We start from the raw sequence: 24,123 nt of genomic DNA on the forward strand, positions 1-24,123 counted from the left end.
GGCCAACTTGTTCTTTACAAGGGTGACACAGCATGGCATTTATATATATATATATATATATATATAATATATGTTAAAGATTTTATTGGGGAATCAGAGAAGGGGAACAGACAAGTTGCTGTCCTTTTGTTCTTCAGTCTATTTGTGGAGGACATCGCTTCAGTGGCCCAAGTTGGTATTGGGATCATTGCGCTCTTACTGGGTGAGGCAGTCGCTTGCCGGCCACTGGACGGCTGCTCATGGAGGCTCAAGGCGGCCCACTGCAGCAGGGGCTGCAGCCTACGCCGTCACCAGCAACTCACGGCAGCCCAGCTCCATGTTGAGCTGTTCTTCACCATCTTAGCTGTAGAGGGCAGTATTACTGACCCTAATTTGGGATCCAAACCGGGGCCCTGCTGCTCAGAGCTGGCGTCCCAAGCCAACTCTTAACCAACACGCCACTCAGCCAGTCTGGCATTAATCTATTTTTAACTGATCTCCCTCTCCCCAGCTGCAAAATGGCAAGCAGTTTCCCCATTTATAATAATAGCTGTGGAAACAGGATAGTTGACGTGGGACAGCACCTTGATTTGGGCTCTCGACTGTGTACTGTCTTGTAAGGTGTGTTTATGTTGATGTAGAAGGTCAGTGAGTGCCTGCCAATCCTGAAAATGAAAATTCAAATCCTTAGAGGGGACGGTGGGTGCAGATAGATGTAGAATCAGATTTCCTCTCAGGGTAATTGCATCCTACCCCTGGGACCTGAGGTGCCTTCAAAGAACATTTAGACCATCCCCTTGCCTCTGCACAGGTTTCACTTGCTTAGTAATTCCTGCCATCGGAGGGCCTGCCCAGCCCCTCACTCTTCACCTGTCTCTTGCTGCTGGCTCCTAACGTCTGGAATGTAGCCTCCAGGTTCACCTCCCTCCCAGTTTGCAGAGGGCTACGGCCCTGCACCACTGGTAGCAGAGTGGGGTGAACCCAGAGGAAGAAGGTTGACAGCAGCTGAGCGATCCCTGACCTTCGGGAGCAGGGCAGCTTGGCTCCGAGAGCTTGCCAGGAAAAAATTACACAGCCCATAATTGCTCCTTCTGGTTCAGACCTCATGGCCTCCCCTCCCTGCCCCTGCCTCAGACTCCTATAACTTTTTAAATTACCCTTCCCTTCCCTTTTCTCTTCTTTTAACCTTCGAAACATTCCAATTTACAAAAACAGGTGCAGCTACAGCTGGTTGTTTTGTATTTTTTTGAGCCATGTGAGAGCAAGTTGTTGACAAGATGCCTATCATCCCTGAATACATTAATGCACATTTCCTACAAACAAGGGCATTTTCCTATGTAGCCATAGCTCAGCCATTGAAATTGGGAGGTTAACATGAATACATTGTCATTATCTGGTGCTCAGATCCTAGTCACGTTTTGCCAGTTGTTGCCATCACATCGTTCATAGCAAAAAGATTCCGTTCCGGATTACACGGTACATTTAGTTGTTATATCTCTAGTTTCCTTCAAGCTGGAACAGACTTTCCTCAACTTTCGTGGCCTTTGGCACATGACCGTCACAGGCCAGTGTCCCATGGACATCCCTCAGTTTGGGCTGTGACTCTTCCTCACACTTGGGTTCAGGTGACGCACCCTGCAGGGACACCAGAGACACACACCGTGTTCTCACTGCTTACTAGTAGGCGGTGTGTGGTTTCGATTTGTCCCGTTTCAGGCAGCATTTACTTTGATCATGTGGTTCAGGCGATGTCTGCCAGGATTCTCCACAGTAGAACTGCTATTTCCCCCTTTGTAATTAATAAGATTTCCTGGGTGTGGTACTTTGAAACCATGTAAATATTTTATTCCTCATCATTAATTTCCCATTTTATTCAATGGGTTATATCTATTATTATCTGTACTTTCTTTGATACTCAAAATGTCCCTGATTTGGTCACTGGACGTGTCTTCAAGCTGGTTGCTAAGTCCTTTTGACATGCCTCCTTCACTTTTTGTGAGCGTTCTCATTTTCTGGCACAGATGTTGCAGGCTCATCTTGTACTTTCCATGCCTCTGTTCTAGAATCAGCCATTTTTCTAACAAGTCTTCATTCCATTTAGTGGACAATGGCATTGAAAAATGAGGATGGGGCTAAGTGTGCTCATTGATTTTAGGGTGCTGATGCTCCCAGGCTGTCTCAGTGGGAAGAACCAGGGAGTGTGTGTGTGTGGGGTGTGTGTGTGTGTGTGTGTGTGTGTGTGTGTGTGTGTGTGTGCATACACACTTACCTAACATGTATTTCTATATCTGTCTATACATATTGTCAAGTGTGAGCTCACGTGACACCTCCACTTCTAAACCAGCATTGCGGTGTTTATTCCAGCTTTGATCTCCTTTTTCATGTGTGACTCCTTTGTTTGTGAAAAATCTGGCCCCTATTATTCTGAATATGTTTACGTATTGGATCAATCCCTTTGTGTGTAAACAATTTCCCATTGTCAGCACACCCTGCCCCTTGCAGATGCTTCTGTCACCCTGTGCTAGGCTCCGTTGCCCTGTGCCAGGCAGCCTCCCACAGGGCGCCTTCCCCTCCCTGCTCAGGCTCCAGTTGGCTGAGCCAGGCTACCTTCCTGTGCAGAGCCCCCCAGGGTCCCCGACTTCCCCCTCCCACACCTGGGGTGCCCTGCTCACCCTGCTCCGGCTCTGACGCACTGTGCTGGGCTGCCCTTAGCCACTCAGGTTTTAACACCCCATGCTGGACTGTGGTGGAGTCCACACCTCGCTCCTCCTTAGGCATCATGGATGGCCTTCGCTCAGCCCTACCTGATGGCTTTAGGGTGGAATTATTCCATGCCCTGTATGTTGATGGCTCACACTTGATTCTGTCACTGAGGCAAAGGCCCAAGAAGGACAAGCCATTGTCCCCAAGTGAATAGCCACCCCATGCCTGGTACCTGTTCCTGCTCCTCACACACACTATACCAAGGAGGAGAGAACCCAGGCCCTGGGGCCTTGATAAGACAGAGTTGTTTTCATCTCTTCCTCCCTGGGGGGCAGCAACAGTGCAGTGGAGCCATTGGGGCCACCTAGGGCCCTGTCTGCTGCACAGCTCGTTCAGCCTTGGCATGTGTCCTAGAAAGAGGACAGATTGACTGCATGAAGGCTTCCATGGAAATGCTTTTGAAATGCTGTTTCAGCCAGCATTTGAGTGGGTCTCAGGAGTGTAGGTGTACAGACATAAATAACAACACAGGGCATAAAATGCCTGCCACCCAGAATCAATCAATCTCTCTCCCTCTCCACCTCCACACTGCTCCTCAAATGGATTACTCACATGGAGATACGCACCTCCACAAAGCCACCTGCCATGGACGTGCAGCCTTCACATGGCTGCTTCCACACGCATGGCCCCCACACGTGCTCACAGCCTCCTTTGACTTCAGCACTGACAACTATTATTTCCTCTCTTTCCCTGCCGAGGAAACCAGTGGGCTGCCGAGATACTTACAAATGTAGATTCATTTGTGAGGGTTGACATGAGAGCTCAGAGGTTGATACAATTTTTATAGCTCTAGAAACAAAAAAAGTATAATTTTTTTACTTCTCAGAAAACTAGAGGAAAAAAAAGTGTATCCCTCCTTTCTCTTCTTCTACTGGTGCGTGTCCTAAGGCATACATGTCATGGATAGAAGACGCCTGAGCGTAGCTGACAACATGGCAATGGACAGAGGGGCCTCTGCAACGTGATGTAGGGCGGGCGTTGCCAAATCACGTCACCTTTCTGAGTGCTGCTTGATCTCCGTAGAGGGGATATGTCGACGCACAGCTTGCAGGATTGTTGGGAGATTAGAGGTAATATATGTAGAGTGACTAATATGGGGCTTCGTGTGTACAGGAGCTTAACAAGCAGGAACTATAGGTTCTTTCAGGCTTACTGTTCTACCCATTGCTTTTTCTTTGCCACACACTTCAAGCCTTTTATAGATGGTGCTGGAATTCTCTGCTCCTGCAGCATTCCTCTGTGCTCTGCAGTCATCCAGTCCTGGGATGATTCCTCTGACGGGGACCTCACTACCAGTCATCTGAGAACCGTGATTGTTGGAAAGCACTGCCTTCCACCAAGTTAGATTTTGCCTGCCTGAGACCTGCCCAATACTCTGTGTCTTTTCTATGGAGCCAGACGTAGTGGGCAGACTCTTTCACATCTCCACCCACATCGCCAGGCTACACACCCCCAGGTCCTTCACCCTTTGCATTGGTTTGAGTCACCTTTTCTTCTGACCATGTCTCAGAGCCTCTCTCAACCCCAGAGAGCAACACTGAGGAATAAACACAGCCAGGCAACTAGAGGGGCCCAGCCACTGTACTTGTAACAGTGCAACTCCAGTTTCCATAGCACTTGTGGGAAAGGCCATGTCACACTGGTGCTGAGCCCAAATAAACTACAATTGTCTGCGTTACTGCCAAGCTGTAGTTCTTAACTGTGTCTGCCCAGTGAATATTTTGAATACAGGCTGAGTCCCACTTTTTATTTATATTAAACTTCATGTTGTTAGATTTGGTACCTCCTTACAAACAGAGCACCGCTCTCCTGGGGCCACTGCTCTGTATTGGTGTTATCTACGTATTTGATAGGTGCTCTGGGGTGAGTGTGAAAGTTCTTTCAGGATGGTCTACATTCAGCTTTAATCAGCACGTTGGACCCAGGGGGCCAGCTGTGAATCCACACAATAATTCGTCACCATCTCCATGAGGATGCCATGGCAGCGAGGCCTTGTCAGACTTGCTTTCTGTGTCTTAGTTTCCTCCTCCGTGAAATGGGAGTTATAGTGGCACAAACCTCATAGGGTCACTGTGAAGATTACAGAGTTACTGTATGGAGTACTGTGGTGTACTGCAGCAGGCTCTACAGGCTCCTGAGAGTTGACTGTTTAATTTTTGGAAGATTTGTGAAATGGATGAAGTCACCCTAGTGCCTTGAAATTGGCCACAGTGGGAGTATTTATACCACATAAATCACCAAATGTAAAAATCAGGGCTTCTTTCCTGGAGAGCAAGTTGTTAAGTATCCATCAGCACACCAGTGTGTAAAATGCAACAGTAACTGGCAGGCGGTATGCAGCCAATAAATGTTAACTATTGTTATTATTGTTGTATTTATTAACTTGACTAATAATGCTGTCAAAAGAAGAAATGAGTCAGTTTTAATTGTTTTTAATGAACCTGGACCGGTAGCTCCCAGCAGTTGTTACTGCCTTTGCTGACTGCTCATTAGGCAGCCTGTTAACAATGTTAGGACTGGGTTTCCTGCACTGTCCATCAGGCATTATGGTGCCACTTTCCAGGCCCTGTGCGAGGTGCTGGGGAGTCCCTGGCGAATGGGACATACGAGGTCTTTGCTCCCATGAAGCCTACAGTCTCACAGAGAAGACACACATCAAGGCACACGGACAAATGTCGTAGTAGAATGAAAATTGTGAAAGCACTTAGAAGCATGAGACGAATGAAGTGTTTACTTTCGGCTGGTTGGTGGCAGTGGCATGCTGGAGCTGCTCAGCCCACCTGGCGGCAGGAACTGGTTCTGTGCTTCTCTTCCCAGTCCTGCCGAGAGTGACATCATGGAGGGAGTTGAAATTGGTCATGGTGGATATATTTACACCATAGACATCTGCAAACACTACAAATCAGGACTCTTTTCCTCTCCCAGAGCCTGTTGTTAAATTTGAATAGCACAGCACTGGAGGGGGGACACTTCTCTGCCAAGAGGGCATTGAAGCGGAGACCTGAGAGACAGGAGGCCAGCAAGCTAAGGGTAAAGGAAAGAGTGTTTACAGAGAAGAACAGCTGGTACAAATTCCCTGGGGTGGGAGACCCTTTCTGCCTGTCCTATGTATAATTGGTGAGTGAGAGTGGAACCTGGCACACTTTTCTGAATCCCTGAGCCTTTGGGAAGCTTTGTTGCCTTCTACATTCCTACTGCTTTCAACCACTCTGTCTAGTATTACTCCCTTCTGAATCCCCGCCCTTCAGGACAAACCCACAAAATCATTTGCCTGCAGTCGATGTGTTGGGGATCGACCCAAGCTCCACTATATTGGGGGTTCCAAGCAGTCGGTGATAACTTGGGGTGGGGACGGGTCCTGGTAAGCTTCTGCTTTCCCAAGTGTTAGTTCAGTCAGTGCCGAGGGAAGGAGACATGTCAAGCAGGGTCTCTGGCCAGCGAAGGGCTCTGGCCAAAGATGAGAGCTCCAGCTAAGCAGACTGGGCCCTCAGCCTTTAAGGGAGTCAGAGCAGACTAGGACATGAAGCCCGGAAGATATGCACTGGGGATAAGGCAGAAGCTCAAGCCCCAAGACTTGAGTGAATAGAGGATTTGGGAAGAGACAGGGGAACCATATGTAAGTTTCTACTATATTGAGTGTGCAATAGCACCCAGGCTCCCTTATGTCACTCCAGTTATGGGGTCTGTTTCCTGCAGGACATGTTCCAAGTGCCACCAGACACACAGGGTAAAGATGTCGGTGTTCTCTTTCTCCCATCACACCACTGGCTCAACAATGGGGCTGGGGCTGACCTTGTAAGAGAGGTTTATCCACATGCCTGGATCCTGGAGAAGACAAGGGTGGGAAGCTGAGGAGGGGCTGATTTCAGGGAGGTTGCTGGGTTCTGTCTACTGTGGTTCCGCCTCTCCTCACCCTCCCAACCAACCAGACCAGCCTCCAGGGGAAGGATGGGTTGTCCTAGGCCTTCTCTGATTTCTCCCCTCCCACCATCTCAAGCACTGGCCACAACAATCCCACAAGGTAGGTAAGTTAGGTATTCTGACCATTTGCCGATAAAGGAACAGAATCTCAGGGAGGTTGGTGAACTGTACATAACCAGCCTAGGTTTTGGCTCCACCTTTTGCTTCTCTAAACTCCAGTTCTCTCATTAGGCAAATGGAACAATCAAACCAGCCTCACAGGTTCCTGTGAGGATTATTGAGATAATATATGTAAAATCACTCTGCAAGCTGCTATTGAAGCTCTAGTAATTTTTACTATCATAATTAGGACTAGTTCAAAGATCTTTTGTCTCTGAACCCAATACTCTTTTTTTCAAAATTGCTTATTCATCCATCCATTCATTCAGTAACAATCTTTGAATGTGTGTGAGGAGTCAAGTGCTCTGCTAGATACTGGAAACAGGAAGCTAAAATAGACAACCGAGAGGAAGAGACCATAGGTTGGCGGCGAGTCAGGTCCTCAGAAGGTGCGTGGCAGGCGGCGTGTTTGTCAGCAAAATAGGTGTGTGAGCAGCATGGCATGGGAGCAGAGGGCGGCAAGTGTCTGTGCTATGGTAGGGGTGGCATCACGGAGGCTCGGTGGCCTCATAACATGCTCCCTGCCCTGGTTCTCCTGATCACATGCACACTCTTCCATGGGATAGGCTCTGCTCTGGGAAACAGTGAGTCACTAATGGGGAGACCACTAGACCCGGTGGGGTCTGCTGACTCCCATGGACACACTGGAGGCCCAAATGAGATCAGGCCGGTCTGATTTGTTAAAAAAAAACCAAACAAACAAGCAAAAAAGCAAACTGTCAAACAAATGACCATAAATCAGAATGACTAAATTTATGTAATAGCCACTCAAGCCAAAAAGAAAAAAAAAAATCCCACTGAAAACAACCAAAAAAAGAAACCTGGATCTAATTTGCAAACTTGAAGTTACAGGGGGAAAAAAATCTCCTAATTTAGAGTTCGTTGCTTCCTGTTGTGCATTTAGTTATGATTAATCATTCTAAAATTTATGAGCCAGGGTCCTGTCACAGCCAGTTGAACAAACTTTCCATCATCCTTATGGAATAAAAACGCAGGTCTGGAGAGTGACCTCAATACAACCTTCAGTTGACACAGTTTTTGTGATGTGGAATCCAGATTGGGAGTGGGGCTCTGCAGCCCATAGCTGCTCAGACCTTAATATCAGTATCTAGGGTCCCCTTGAAAAGGCTTGCCATGGAGCAGGGATGCCTGTAGCTGTGTATGCCCACACAATTCTTTGAGCCAACCCAGTGCCATACAGTGGCCAATAACCCCTAATTAATTGCCATAAACCATGCCACAAGAGGTAGTATTTAGTAGATCGGGAAATTAAATCTCATAGTTTAAGTAATTGTCGGTAGCGACTACAGAAAACAGGAAGAATACCCCTGGTGACTCGGCTAGGCAATTGTATCTTGGTCCATAGAAACAACATGGCCTCTTTTTTATTTAAATCAGACTTGAGGAATCGGTGCAAGCAAATTAGAGTCTAACTGGACATTGCAGGCACTGTTTCATTATTGATGTCAGCTATTCCCACCAGTCATACTCACAGAATATCTTACACATGCCCAATACATATTTGAAAAATCAAAGCATTTTGGTGCTGCAAAGGATCTTAGGGATTTTCAGATCCAACCTCCCTCCTTTTTTTTTTTTCCAATGAGGAAGCTGAGGTCCCAAAGGAGAGAAAGTATTTCATCAAGGATAGTTGTTAGCTAGAACAAGAGTATAAATTGTCTGCCTCCAGGACCCCAGCATAAAGTTGTGCAGGTTGGGCACTGCACAAAAGCAACTGGGTAAGGGGATGAATGGGGTCTGAAATCCAGTCCTCGCCTGGACTGAAGGGAGGTGCATCTTTTCCCTATCACAAAGGGACCATCTACTTGCCAAGCCAAGTGGGGGCCACGTCTGCTCTGAGAAAAGTTTGGTGATGTTAAGTGAACACAGGTCCTGACTGTTGAGAGCTTTATAGGGTTAACTGATTTCTTCTGCCTTTTTGTAAGCAGAAATAATGTGATTTTTGCTGTTCTGTAACCCACTGTACCTGTGTAAGTATCTAGCTCTCATCCATGTATCTATCTATCTATCTATCTATCTATCTATCTATCTATCTATCTATCTATCATCTATCTATCTATCTATCATCATCATCTGCTGGACCCATATTGATCAGGATATCGCAGCAAATGAATGAGGGCTAGTGCAGAGAACAGGGACAGCATCCCCTCACTGTGGGGCAGCCAAGGAATGTCCTACACATACCTACCTGTCAGGCTACATCACAAGTTCTTGTCCATTTCTGCTTCTTGCAGTCCTACTGGAGTCCAGTCCATGGAATTGTCATGTTGAACCCTGTCTTAGGCACCCAGGGTGGAGGCAGTGGGGCACCAGAGGCAGGAGAAGACATCTTCCTGGGCTTCAGGGAGGTCATGAGCTAATGCCTCACTCTTTCCTTCAGGAATGATCTTTGAATGTTTGTGCCCATAGACATGTGCAGTCGTTAGGGAAGAGCCTTCAAGAAACATGCACAGAGAAAAGAAAGGGAGGTCATTAAAACACTTTAGAAATGTTTACAAAAATAAGACAAACCAGGCTTTACATGCAAATGATTAAGCAGGTGGATCAGGCATATTTGTCAGTTCTTTTTCAGAATAAGGAATATAAATTAGGCACTCTATTTGCATTTTCAAAAATTCTTTACTTTGTCCCCTTGTGAATTCTCTTGGTGCATGCTGGGCCTTGCTCTGGGTTGAGTTCCTGCCCTTGGGTCTCAGAGCCCCCAGACGACCAGAGCTTTCACAGCTACTCCCCTCATCCCCTTCAAACCTTGTGGAGAAGACCGGCCCTACTGCTGTTACTTCTTAGGGGTGGGGCTCATGTGCAGTAACCAGGAGTGCCAAGGAGCTGGGACCTCAGGCCAGAGTGATCTGGGCCAATGTACTTCTGCAGTCTCTGACTCCTTATAGAGGAGGTCTTATCTGATTAAGCCTTAATTAACTACCAGATAAGATTGGAGAGCAGAACATCATTAGAGGCTGCTAATGGGCACTACATCACCTGCGTGATCCATGGTGAAGGCAAGAAATAAAGCCGCTGGCCTGTGTGCTCTTTGCCACCTAGGAGCCTCTGAACCAAATTACTTTTCATGAAACTCAGATTCAGAACAGATTTTGGTTTTTTGGTTTTTTTTGTTTTTATGCCTGAGTATAGGCCATTGTTCAATTTTTTCAGCAAAGCTCAAGCATTGTGTGATTTTACAGAAGATGGTGCAGAAGGAGGGTTTCAGAGCATGAATATGTGTAACCTTTCAGAGGAAATGTTCACATGGAACCAGCCAACCAATACATCGCCCAGTGACATCTAAAAGAGCTTTTGCTCTGACCTTTACAACAACGAACACAAAAAGAGACTCCAAAATTAGGTGTATGTATATGTCAAATGATCAAAAACACAACTAAGAAATTTCTCCTGCTATAGAAGGATGGGAGGTCTTGAAAGTCACTCATGAGCAGAGGTCACTTAGAGCAGGAGCTTCTTTCTGGCCCTTTTCCCTTCACCTTTATGTGGGCTGGTCAATAGGGGAACATGTCAGGTGATGTCTACCTTCTGCAGAGCCCTGGCTATGAGCCTGCACCTCACATGCATTATTTCATTTCATCAGTACAACCACCTGCTAAGTAGATGTCACATTCCAGGGTTGTTCTCAGGGGAATTGAGTTTGGTTTGATGGAGTAACCTGTGGAAAGCCATATAGCTGGTAATGAGAAGATCCGGCACTTAAACCCAGGTTTCTCTGACTGCAAAGCCCATGCTCTTGTCAAAACACCAAGTTCCCTCCCTCATGACCCCCCTGAGGGACGAGCCCTGGCTGTGAACAGATGCAAGAGCAATAGAGGAGTCAAGTCACTCCTGCCTTCTTTGAGATTGACTCATCATGGAAGCCTAAAATGGTAGGGACCATGAAAAGAGTGTTGGAGTCATGGCATATGAGACCTGGGCTCTATTTCCACAGCCACCATTTAACCCCTCTAAGCTTTAGTTTCCTTATTTGTAAATAATAATAATAATAAAGTGTTTTTTTCATAGAGTTGCTGGGGGGATTACATGATATGGCACATGTTGTAGGCTTAGCACAGTCCAGCACATAGTAACTGCTCAATACATTTTAGGGGAAACATACAAGTAGCTTTCAATTCTCTTAGTATAAACTAGCATGGTAATGGGTGAGATATGTCCCATCTTAAAAGTAGAATCAGAATAGGGCTAAAGCCTGTAGCTCTGGCCCTGATGTGGGCGCTCAGGTTCCCAGCTAGGATCCCAGCAACTGTGGTCTTGGGGTTCTTATCTTCCAGTCATCACCATATTTAAGGGTAAAGTAGAAGAGGTGGAGCTGCCTGTGGAGAAGGTAGACATCATCATCAGCGAGTGGATGGGCTACTGTCTCTTCTATGAGTCAATGCTCAACACGGTCATCTTTGCCAGGGACAAATGGCTGGTAAGTGTTCTGCATGCTGCCTCCTCGTTGGTCTGCTGGCTGTCCTCCTGCTCTGCCCCTGGCCAACAGCCTAGGAAGAGTGTGAGGACTTGGGCTAGGAGATCACCTCTTCCAGGCCTCCGTCTTTAAACTAGATCTGCTTCAGGGGACACAATGATCGTCCCTGGGTCCAATGTGTCTGTCACAACCTTCTTCTGTAGATCTAACTTTGGATTTTTTTCACCATAATTGACACCCATTTTGTGTTGCCAAGATAAACATCTTTTCTGGTCAACAAGTACTTAGGATTGCATGGCTACCAGAGAGCCGAGCGTGCTTCTGACCTTGGCTTCTTCAGGCTGAGAGGTCATACCATCTTCCACTGTTTCTCAATGGACTTACCTTTCCCCCACTCCATTTGCTCTGTTGATTCCACCTGGGCCCCTCAAATTCTCCTTACTTCAAAATAAAAAGTGAGCTTTGCCACATGAGCCCTCGCCCTGGCCACGGTGACAATCTGCTGAATGAGAAATGCTGGCAAGGGGATGCTTGTCTGGTGACTCTATGTGCCGTTCAAAATGTGATGTCTTTGTCAGGTGAATAGATTACAAGACCCATTTCCCCACAATTCATCAACAGAAACCTGGAGGGCTTATGTTTCCAGACCGGGCAGCTTTGTACGTGGTAGCAATTGAAGACAGACAGTACAAGGACTTCAAAATCCACTGTAAGTCACCTTTTCATTCTCTGTTTGTTTTGTTTGTTTGTTTGTTTGTTTTTGTTTTTCACATTTATGGTGGAAGGCACTCCAATGGGCCTGAGATGAGCAGCCAGTCTCATGAACACACTGCTATGTCTGTGGCGTTCACCTCTCACCCTTTCTGGATTCTTCTCTCTGTACATGTTTTTCTCTAGTCCCAAGGGTAGGAGGTCTACAGAGAGAAAATAAGCAATATGGTGGTATAAGATAAATATCCTGGGGTGAGAGAATGAGTGCAATGTGAATGAAAAAAGAGTTGAAGCAGTAGATGGTGAACTTTTGCGAGGAGCAGCAGGCCAGGTGGCTGGAAGTCAGCAGGTTCAGTTATCCCAAAATTCTACCACAGGGGTCAGAAATGGCAGGTCTCTAACCAGGCCAATCATTCTGACTCTTGCCTTTATACCACTCAGATTTATCAAAACGATATCGATTCTTCTTTACGTTAAGTAAAATAGGTATTCTTCTCTGAGGTTCTTTAGGAGAATGAATGGCGGGGGGAGGGGTGGGGGTGGGGAGAGATGGAGACTTTGAGTGTGCTCTCATATCCAAATTTATATTCATAATGCTTTATCAGCTGAAAATTTGTTCTCTTTGATAAAAAAAACCAACAACCCCATCACCTCTTCATTGTTTTCTCTGGTCCAAAAATGGTTGTTTTGTTCTATTTCATTTAAAAGGTAACATTTATTTAAAAGGTAACATCTCAGTGACACAGGCCTGGTCCTCCACGAGATTATACGAAACCTTTCTAACCTCTTGTAAGGTTAGAAATGGCCACATCTCCCAACCAGCACTAATAGTACATGACAAAGGAGCAAAGAACCCCTCACACACATAACACGCACACAATCCAACCCAAGGCACTAGGCAGAAACTCCAAAAGTCCATCGGACTCAGCAGATCTGGCATTTGTGCTCCTCCAGTGGTCACACCTTCTTTGGCAAGATGACTGTAGAGGGGTCACAAACTGAGCAGATGAGTAAATGCCTCCTGCCCTGAGAGGCTGAGACTCAACAGTTCAGCAAATTGATTCACACAATTGCCGTCTAATAGTTATTTATGCTTCTGATGAGACCTCAGCTAGACTGTGCTATGACATGTATGTTTGTGTGTGTTCTCACTCTTCTGGAAATATACCATCAAAGCATGAAGTTCAGGGCCAGGTTCAGAAGAAGACAGAAATGGGATAGTTATTTGAGGCTCTGTGCCCTCTTTCTCGGGCCAATCTGGTGTCATTTCTAACACTGGATGAGGATTAAGATGGAAGTTAGCCTAGGTTAGATGATCATGCTTTGAAGTCTGTCAGCCCTGGGTTCAAATCCTACCTGGATCACTACAAGCAAATTACCTAACATCTTTGAGACTCAGAGATAATGTCACCAATGCCATAGACCTGCTGTGAGGATTAAGTGAGATCATATATATTGAGGGACGTGACAGTTCCTGGTGCTACACGGCACCAGCATGGTCTAGTCTCAGAATACGTCACTAAACCCCATTGTGGTCATGGCTCTGGCAAGCGAGCCTGACTGCCAAGGTCGTTGGCCTCCAGTGGTTCAGAGTCCAGTACAGATGTGCTCTCACGGCAGATTGCAGAAATAGCTCAACAGTGAACACTGATCAAATAGAACACATTTTGCCCTAAAACTGAATTGTAATGCTGCTTTTGAAGTTCTTGGCGTGGAACTGTACTGAATAGTGTTTTGTTTTGTTTGATATATTTTTTTTATCGAATAGTGTTTTGAGCAGAACCTTCAGGCTCATTCCTCATTCTCATGTGCACTTAAATAGTATTTATTGAGCTCCCACCCTGGGCATTGCTAATTAAGGAACGTTCTCATGGTTTAAAAGCAAACACACCTTACCTTCCTCCCTTCCCTGGATTGCGTTCAGAACCTCTGGCACATGCACCTCGTCATGAGCCAGCTGGGCCAGAAGGGGACTGGGTGGGTCTGAGAGGTGCGAGGGGTGGTCCTGCCACTCAGGTGCTAGCCCAGGACTGCAGAGCATGTGATTTAGTCTCGCACTGTCCGGTGCAATTTTCATAGCTTCTGGGAAAGAAAAAAAAATTGAAAATCAGCCCCATTTTTCTTGTGGAATGCTTGCTCTGGGGTATCTGTCAAAAAAAAAAAAAGAAAAAGAAAAATGAACCAAACAAAAACACTCATCCCTCCAAGGGGTCCTGCCTCTTGAACAAAAATGAAACACACATTTAACATTTATTTCAAATGCTGTTAAGTTTTCTGTTTAACTGTTTTTTAAATGATCTGTTTTTGGTTTTAGTAAAGGATGGAAGCCCATTTAGAAATCTGCTTCAAATAAATGAAGATTTTGGTTCTCTGAGTTCTCAATCAAAGTGAAACATAAAGGTTGCTGGTTTCTAAGGAAACAATTGTAAGCAAATTTCAGTTGGCTCAAGAACCAGCTAAAAAAGAAAAATCTTAAAGTGGGGCAGCAGAGTGAGACATGCCCAGTCCTTTTCAGAAAACAAGTTGTTAGGGAAACAGCTTTCTATCTTCTCTTCTCCCCCCATCTTTCCTCTCTTCTCTTCTCCTCTCCTCCCCTCCCCATCCTTCTCCTTCTTTCCTCTCTCTTCCCCTCCCTTCCTCTCCTTTCCTTTCCTTTCTCTTCTCAACCACGTACAACATAGGAACACAAGAATGAGTGAAACACAGAACCTGCCCTCCGTTTGCTCCCCAACGACTAGAGAACATAGAAAGCGAGATAAATGACCGGCATGTACTAAGCTCACAATACATATTTTGCTGAGTGAATGAGTGAGTAAACGAATGGATAAAAGTAAACCAGCAGAGGAATATGCAAGGTGTAGTGTTTAACACTGAGAGTGGAGAGATCAGTTTTTAAAATTTCTACTATGGAGGAGATTTATCTCAAAATTGGAAAGAAACTTGGTGAGTATTCTGTTTGATTTCTTACCCCATGCATGAATCTACAAACTGCTGAGTCAGAGGGATGGACATGAGCTTCCTGGCTTCCGGGAAGATGAAAAGGAAGGCCTCCTGTCGGGCCAGTGGTGCCTGTAGCCGGAGGGTTGAAAGGCAGGACCTCTTGGAGGGCTCAGTTGCTGTCCATGGGTTTCTCCTCCACCTCCATCCCAGAGCTCTAGTCTCTGGCTCAGACCTATTTTATACAAGGAGTTGACTTTGTTCCTGAGAGCCTAAACGGTATAAATCTATTGTAAACCCCTCTCCTTCTGTCTAGAGGAGCAACTGTAGGTGGCACTTGCTCTGTTCCTCTCTGACCCAGTCCTACTGGCCCTAGCAGAGAAACTGAAATTGCTACAACCAGGGTGGGAAGGGAGGGTGTAGCCACAGCTCTCACCACTGAAATGTATAATTTGTCCTCCATTATTTCATATTTCTTTTTCTCCCGCTGCTTGGAGATTTTCTCTTTATTTTGATATTTATTAGTTTGACTCTGGTGTGTTTAGGTGTGTTTTTCTTTGTTTCTATCCTACTCAGGGTTCTATGGGATTCTTGGGTTTATGGGCTGATAATTTCATTGGTTTAGGAAATTTTTCAGCCACTATCTCTAGAAATATATATTTTTTCTGCCTGATTTTCTTTCTCTTCTCCAGGGACTCCAATTATACATATGTTAGTTGTTGTTTGATATTGTCTCATTGATTTTGGATGCTTTGCTTATTTTCCTCTTTATGTTTAAGTTTGGATAATTTTTATTGACCTGTTTTCAAGTTTCATTATTTCCTCTGATGGGTGTATCCATTCTGCTAATACGCTCATTGAAAGATCTCTTTATCTCTGATATTGTGACTTTCATTTCTAGCATTTCCATTGGCTCTTTTTGGTAGTTTTCATGTCACCAGTGAAATTTGCATCTTTCATGATGTTGTTTCATTAGATTCTTTAACATATTTAGTATGTACTTTGAAGTATCTGTTGGATAATTCCAACATCTGAGATGTCCCTGAGTCTGATTCTATTGACTATATTTTCTTTTGATGATGGGTCATAATTTTTTTTTCACGTGTCTTGCAATTTTTTCCTAATGCTGAAAATTGTCAGTAAAAGAATAGTAGAGATAGATGAACAATATTTGTGCCCAGAAAAGAACATGTCTTTTCCTCTGCCAGGCTATTAAAGTGGGGATTTGAAGTCTATTAAAGTCTGGGCTTCATTTTTGCTTTAGTTGCATTCATTGAACCATAGTGCAATTCTTTTAAAGAGTTTGTTTTAATCCATAAACAAAAGTTCACAGATCCTTCTGATGTTATTTTTTAAATCACCAGAAAATTAATAACAATATTTCCTGGAAGCCAATAGCCCTTACTCCACACTCTCTTATTCAATAGACAAAGCAGAAGAACTGCAACAAAAAATTAATTTGCTTGCTTTGTGTTGTCTCCCATCCCTGCTCTACTTATGTTAAAGGAGCTAATGGGAAAAGAACGGTCAGCAGAAAGGAGAGGAAAAAAATCTAATATCCTAGATGAGCTGTCTTCCAAATAACTGAAGGTAGGGTAGTCTAGCTGGAGATATAGGGTATGAACTAACCCCTGGAAAGGTAACTAAACAATCTGGCACTGTGAAGCTGTATAGACTTTAAATATTAGGGAATGAATTTCAATTAAAAAAGCATTACGTGTGGGGCTGTACTGTGCCAGATGCTGTGCTATGGGTGCTGAGGATGTAGGAGGGTCCTGTGGGTGGGAGTGGTTGGAAAGGGTCCTACAAAGGCCATGAGATTTTAAGCTCACCATCTGAGAACCGGAAGGGACTTTAAAGGTAATCTAACACAGAAGTTTCCACACTCTGGTTCGAATTGCCTGTAGAAATTTGTAAAATTCCAGCCTCTTGGGTCCCAAGTCTGGATATCCTGATTCAGTAGCTCTGGTTTAGGCCAGGCCATCTGTGTTTTTAAAAGTGTCCCAGATGATTCTGGAACACAGAACTACTAACCCAAACTCCTGACTTTACAAACAAGCCCAGAGAAGGGGGTTGATCTGCCCATGGTCGCACAGCGTGAATGGTGGCAAAGCCAAAGCTTAAACCACATAATAATAACAAGCACTACGTACCCACTGCTTTCTATGTGCCAGGCACTGTCTTATGCACTTTACAGATATTATCACATTTAATTCTCATAACAACAACATAGAGTATCTGTAATTATCATCATCTCCATTTTAAAGAAGAAGAAAACAACTCTTCGAGAGGTTGAATTCTTGTGAAGGTTACACAGCAAATGGCAGAGCCCAGGTGTGAACCCCGAAGTCCAGCCCTGTGACTGTTACGCACGGGCTGCCTCAGGCATTTGTTTGCCCAACACTTGCACTGACGCTTAGCGGAAGAGCAGAAGCATGGCTGCAGGCCCCTTCAGGAAGCATTTTAAACGAAGGCGGTGTGTCTTCGTGTGTGCGTTTTATTGGGGGAAAGGATGGCTAGCTATTTCCAGACTCTAGAAGGGGGTCTTCTCTGAAGCATGTCCTGTTGCCAACCCTGCAGCTTTCTTCTCCAAATGTAGGTTTCAACTGGGAATTTGGCATCAGCCTCGGGTGATTAAATGGGATATGACTGGCATCTTATCCTCAAGCAAGAATTCTACAAGTGCTCACCCTCTGGGAGATGATTATTTTCCCTGCCTCTTGTCCCTGAGGAAGGTCTTTGTGTGCCTTAGAAAAGAGTGTGAGTCAAAGGAACACAGTTTTCTTGCCTCCTCACAATCCCCCTCCCCCGAACATGCAGGGACATGGTTCCCTAAGGTACCATTTGTTTGATGAACATTTTAAAAGAAAATTTAATCCCGTAAGATTTTAGAGAAAAGCATCTCTACTTCAATGCATTTCTAAGCCCGTCTGAGGAAACAGATAAATGAGATTCAGCTGCCTAGTAACTAAAGCCTCTGCTTAGACCACCCCCTTCATTGTGCGGAGAGGAAATTATATTCGTGGTTGCTGCCACACTGAGCCAGTGCAGCTGAAGGGTTAGGGGACAAACTGGGTTTGAGCACTAGCTCCTCTGTTTCCCTGACATGTGACATTGGGCCAGATACTGTGTGTGAGCCAGATGCCAACGTCTTCCAGCCGCAGTTTTCTCATTTGTCACATAGGGTTACTCATGGGGTTGCTGGATAGCTGAAATGTAGAGTCTGGCCTGATCTAGGTGCTCAATGATACCAATGATTAGCATCATTTAAGGGTGGTCTTGGGCCATCAGGCTTGCATTCATTTACTTAACAATCCTGCACCCTAAATCTTTCTCCCACTCAGAGCATCTTATGAGCAGCCCCAAGGGGCCAATCAGCACCGTTGAAATGGTTTGTGCCCCACCTGAGTGATATTTCTTATGGGATGGCTCCAGTGAGTGCATCATGGCATGTATGGAAGGTAAAGATGCTTATGGGCATCCCCCTCATTTTGCAGTTGAGAAAATTGAGGTTCAGAGAGATTAGGGAATTTGTACAAGAGCCTGGCCAGTAAGAGGTGGTGCTGGAATTCAGACTGTAGCCTATTTCACTTTAAAAGCCCATGTTTCTCTCTGCTGCATTAAAGGTTCAGTGGACGGGTCTGGGAGAAGGGGGAGAGATGGCCTTCTGGGTCTGCAGAATGGCTTGAGCAAAGGCATTGACATAGAAATGTGGATGGTAGATGAGAGAGTTCATAGGAGACTCTGCTAGCTCAGAGAGAGACAGGGAAAAAGGTACAAAAAGTCAGGTAATTTGGGTTCTAGTCTTGGCCCTGTGGCATTCCAGCTGTGTGAACTTAGAGACGTTTCTCAGCCTCTCTGAGCTTTTGTTTTCCTAACCATAAAGAGGGACCTGTACAAATGAGATAGTGTGAATGAGCAGTTGGCACATTGCAAAGCTCTCCACCCAGATGAGCAATTCTCTTATTCTGAGAACTGCCCCTCACCCTTTTGGGCCTGCTGTGCCCTAGTACTAAAGAGGGTCAGGAGACTTCTGCCGGTCCTGCGGCTGGCCCTCATATCTCACTCTGTTCCCTCAGGGTGGGAGAATGTCTACGGCTTTGACATGAGCTGCATCCGGGACGTTGCCATGAAGGAGCCCCTGGTGGACATCGTGGACCCAAAGCAAGTGGTGACCAATGCCTGTTTAATAAAGGTCTGCAGACTCATTCTGCTTGGGTCTGGGCATGCCGGGAATCCAGCTGTACCACCCTGGAAAGCTGTGGGCTTGGAGTAAATGCATGGCCAGTTCCTGCACAGCCTTAGCCCGTGAGGCACAGCCGCCTTGTCCAGAGCCTCTGGCGTCCCAAGGTGGCCTTCAGAAGCGGGCGCTGTCACTGAGAGCCATGGAGAGAGCTGCTAGACTCCACGGTGGCACAGCTGAGGGGAGGGAGTCAGGCACGGTCCTTAGTGGTGCTGCGGTGGGGGCAGTGTGGGGGAGTGGGGCATCAGAGGAGAGAACGCCCTGGAGCGGGAAGGTCGGCTACGGTTTGGAGAAGCTACTCCATTCAGAGGTGAATGACTCTTATGAAAGAAGTCCAATACCCCAGTCTTCTGCGTAATTGTCACTACTCTCCTACGTCTTGGCTCACAGGGCACTGGCCAGACAGAGATACACCCCCTTCCCTAGTATTCTTGTTCATACAGGCTCTCACTTCTTTTCTTCCAAGGCTTGCTTCAGTGCAGATGCAGAACACCTGGTCAGCATCCTCTGCACACCAAGCCTTAGTGCATCCTTGTTCTTAAATATTCAAATAAGCCAAATTTGATAGAATAAAATTCCAAGCCCCCCCTTGACCTCCCTTCCCTTTCAACTGCACGCTCCTCTCATATTGGATCCATCTTTGCAGGCCTTTTTCTAAGTCTTTGCATTTATATATGTTAATATATTACATCAAACCATATAAACTACTGATCTGAGATTGTTTTTAAAAATCTAGAAAGATATCAGTATCATATGGTTCAAGCTGATTTTTTTAAAATGTAAAAACCTAGGTTCGTTATGTAAGTATTCATCAGACCACCTAGTCCTCATCTTGCTTAAACATACTTGCCTGTTTGGGTCTTACACATACCGCTTTTTTTCTGGAAGGGTTTGGGTGGAGGATGGGAGCTCTGTGCTGCAGCCCTGCCCCTCCCCGTCCCTGGACCCTGTGAGAAGGCTGAGGATGGCCTGTGCTTGCTTCTGCATCCAGGAGGCCCTCCATCAGCTCTCCCCCTAATGCACTAAGCACTATCTCCGGGAGCCTGTTGGGAAAACACTTGCCCTTCTTCACACACTTAATTGCTGTTTTCATGCTATTAACGTTGCCGAGTATGACACTTTATTATAATTAAGACTGTGTTTTGACCAGACTTCTGCTCTAAGACATCCATTTGTAACATTATTTAGTTGTGGGGAGAGCAGCAGCCTGGCGTTCTTCTGAGTAACTGATGCCTGTGGAGCCCTCCACTTCATGGGGGTCGCCTGAGGCAGAGTCAGGGGGCCTCTCAGGGGTCTCCAAGATGCTGTTGCTGCTGCCAAAAGTAAGAAACCTTCCAGCAAAGGGGCCTTGGCTCTGGGGGGCCTGGATAACTGGGTTTGACGCTGTAGACTTCGGGTCTGAGAGGAGGGTATCTCCAGGCCCAGCCACAGCTGATCCCATCCTCATAGATGGCCCAGCCCCCACTCCAAAAGACCAACTGCCTTCATTGTCGCCATTTTAATGTACAGTTTCATCACTTCTGTCTTGAAGGCTTCTGTTCCTTCAGCGCCCTTCCTCCTCCCCCCACCATTAAAATAAAAATGTCTGTAGGACCTAGTGAACACTGTCAACAAACAGTCAAAAGCTGACATTTGGTTGATGGACATCTGAGAGCAAGACCCTACAGATATAGAATTCCTGATAGATGGGTAGGCAGTGTGTGTGTGTGTGTGTGTGTGTGTGTGTGCGCGCGCGCGCGCGCACGCACGCACGCGCATGTACACTGAAACGGTGAATGAAGTGAGGGCAGTGACAGAAGGAGAAAGGAGCCAGGTCTAGCTGTGTCACAGAGCTTACTTTCTAGGTCCCCCTGTCTGTGTTCAGGCCAAGAGGTTTGAATGTTTTTTGGTAAGCCATACAGAATCATGGCAGGTTTGGGATCCAGGGGGCAGCACAGTGTAAATGATCCAGGGCTCCAGTCTAATGGCGGGGGCAAGGGTGGAGGTGGTGAGCCTGCTGAGATGAGCCAGTGGTTGGGTGGAAAGAGCAGGCTAGGCTTGGGGCAGAGGGGACCAAGAGAGAAAGATACTGCAGACCTTGGGAAGAGCCTGGAGCTTGGCTAGCTCGCCTGGACTAGGAAGGAGGTAGAAAAGCCAGTGAGTGTAGACCCTGTGAGTCTGGTGGATGGTGTTGATGCCATTAATAAAAATACAGACAACCACAGCTTGCTCTAAGAGCTATTGAGCTGGAGGGAACCTGTGGGCAACAAGTGGGCAGAAGAGATAATAAACATCATGAAGGCAGACAGGTATTAGTCTAAGAAGATTTCCCAGGCTGGAGTAATGGCCCAAATTAACAGGATGACATGTAATGGAGGAGCCCTACACTTGGGTCCCAGGAAGAAAGGAAAAAGGATTATGAGAGATGCAGTGGAGGAGAGAGGCTGGAGGACCAACTGCAGTAGGAGCCAGCAGTGTGCTGCTCTTTGAGGTCAGAGGTTATGAGAAGCGTGTCCCAAACAGGGAGGGTGAAGGAGTCTGAAATGACTTAATGAGAAGCAAATGAAAAACCAGAGGCAGCACTCAGCTTACTCTATGGGTGGAAGTTACAGAGACTGTGGGCTCTCATTCGTCATGTAGAGGTGCTTACCAATGGGAGGGGTCAGGAAATGGAATCAGCTGCCAGGTAGGCAGTGAATGCGTCATCCCTAAGGCAGTCAAGCAAGCACCTGATGGCCATTTTCTGGAAATGCTACAAAGGGGGCTCTTGCATTGGCTAAAGCGGGACAGGCTTCCTAATCCCATCAAATTCTGCACACCTGACCCAGGGCTCACCATTCCATTAGTTTTTGTTCCTCACCCTTGGGCTCTAGAAGCACAGCCTAAGTTGCATTTAAAGTGATCTTACCGAGGTGCTACCACATTCCCCTCAATCTGCAGTCCCACTCCTTCCCAACCAACAGGTCAGAGCTTCAGCTCTCCCCAAGGATGGCAAGGCTTCTCACCCCACCACAGGGGCTCTGACCTGCTGGCTGCCTTGACCACACCTCCTCCTCCTCTTCCCGTGGACTTAGGACTTCTCTGAAGGCCCTGGGGCACTTTGCCTCTGCTTTCCCCTTATTTATCCTAAAATACGTAGTGATAAGCTCATTTCTGCTACGCCACTTTGTCTCTTTCCTGCTTTTGTTTCCCCACCCTCAGGCCCCTTTCCTAATTATTCCCAACTTGTTCCATCATCCGGTCTCAGGAGAAGCCCTGGGAACCATTTCAGGCACACAGGTGTCTGGCTCTTACATCGTCTTCAGGACAGGGTCTTTGCTACACCCCCCCAACAGTGGGAAGTCTTTCCTGAGACCTCACTGAAAGCTGCCTGGATGCCTGTTGGGCTCTTGGGAGGTTGGCCTTGTCTCACCGGAGCCAGCAAACAGCAGGTCAGCATCCTTCACATAGAAAAGAACAGCACATTGCAAACTACCTTTCATTACACTTGCTCCCCATGCAAGATTGATTTCCAGCCACTTCCCGACTGAAATGGTGAGAATTATTAGTTCTTCATGTTCTCCATTCTCCAGCCAGAACTGAAAAAACTCTCACCTCTTATTTCCCCTTTTCTTTCTTTCTTTTTTTTTTTTAAAAAAAAGCTATCCAGGCTTGTTATAAATGGCCACCAGAAGTTCCCTCAGCTCGGGCTGTGACTGTGAGTGGGCTGATGTCCTCACTCCTGAGATAATACTTGATGCTCCTATTGCCAGGCACTTAAATATCGAAAAACGGAAATAAGTGGTCTGGTTCACCGGAATCGCTGGGAGGACTTGATAAGGCACAGATTGCTGCTTTGATTCAGGAGGGCTGAGACGCTCGCCACTCCCTACCCGCTCCGAATTTGCTGTCCTGAAGGCTGATTCTCATCACCTGGGGACCACACTGTGCGAACAGCCTGATGGACACAGCGATGCTGAGGGGGGCTGCTCTGAGGACATGCGGGTTGGGTTTGGGGATGCTCTAACTAATGCTTCTCTTCTGTGGCCTCCCCTCCCCACCTGCCCCCACCCCCAGCAGACTTACCTTTTAAATGCTGTTGCCCTCGGGTTCTGATCATTGCCTGAACACACTCCACCCTAGACAGGATGGAGGAGGTCCCTGGGAGGGCAGTGTTGTGGGCCTGGGGAGGGCAGGGTCTAGCATGGGTAGTTAGTTCCCCACGGACAGGCATGAAGCCCCCCTCGAGCACCCAGACCTGGTCGGGGGCTGAGTGTCCGCCATTCTGCCTCCTCTGTGCTGCAGGAGGTGGACATTTACACGGTGAAGACGGAGGAGCTGTCCTTCACGTCTGCCTTCTGCCTGCAGATACAGCGCAATGACTACATCCACGCCCTCGTCACCTATTTTAATATTGAATTTACCAAGTGCCACAAGAAAATGGGGTTCTCCACAGGTGAGCCTCTCGTTGGCATGCCAGACCTTCCCCTACCCCCATGCTGAGGCTTTGTGGGAAGTGACACAGCGCTGGCCTCGACTTGGGAACAGACCTGGCATTAGCCAGGGGCCCTTACTCGGCATCTCTTACGCCTTCTCCACTGCAGGATAATTGCACGTCTCCACACTTTTGGCTGCCCAAGGAGAAGGTAAATGAAACTGTGGCTGGCATGACCAGAGCTGAGAGAGTGTATTCCATGGCCAGATGCAGGGGTTCAGGCCCCTTTTCAAGTGCACATTTGCTCATTTAGCATTTCCTGAGCGTATTTTGTGTGAGGGGTAAGGAAACGGTGGAATTGGATTTCTCCCTCTCCACTGCCATGCCTTACTACAGGACTCAGTGTACCACTCAGTAGACAGCAAATGGCTTTCCTGTATTCTTTCTTCACTACTTCCACCCCAACCCATCCTCATTAAGTCCTTGACAGTGTTCCCCAAAGACCACCGTGCTCTCCCTACCAGCACTCCTTCAGAGGTGCCTCATTGCCTGGAGCAGATAAGCCCAAATGTCTTAGCGTGG

The 24,123-nt window shown here is 46.6% G+C and overlaps 1 protein-coding gene across 6 annotated transcripts in view; it reads left to right on the top strand.

Moving 5' to 3' along the window:
* PRMT8 (protein arginine methyltransferase 8) overlaps nt 1-24,123 on the top strand; it is a 115,239-nt gene that overhangs the window by 78,135 nt on the left and 12,981 nt on the right. For all 6 annotated transcript variants that reach the window (XM_019661009.1, XM_019661013.1, XM_019661011.1 and 3 more), the window contains 4 exons: nt 11,118-11,260; nt 11,879-11,966; nt 18,985-19,100; nt 23,412-23,562. In XM_019661009.1, the coding sequence (XP_019516554.1) occupies nt 11,118-11,260; nt 11,879-11,966; nt 18,985-19,100; nt 23,412-23,562 (498 nt within the window). The remainder of the gene's footprint in view (nt 1-11,117; nt 11,261-11,878; nt 11,967-18,984; nt 19,101-23,411; nt 23,563-24,123) is intronic.

Source organism: Hipposideros armiger, unplaced genomic scaffold (assembly GCF_001890085.2).
Source record: "Hipposideros armiger isolate ML-2016 unplaced genomic scaffold, ASM189008v1 scaffold_332, whole genome shotgun sequence".
In the NCBI taxonomy this organism is placed as follows: domain Eukaryota; kingdom Metazoa; phylum Chordata; class Mammalia; order Chiroptera; family Hipposideridae; genus Hipposideros; species Hipposideros armiger.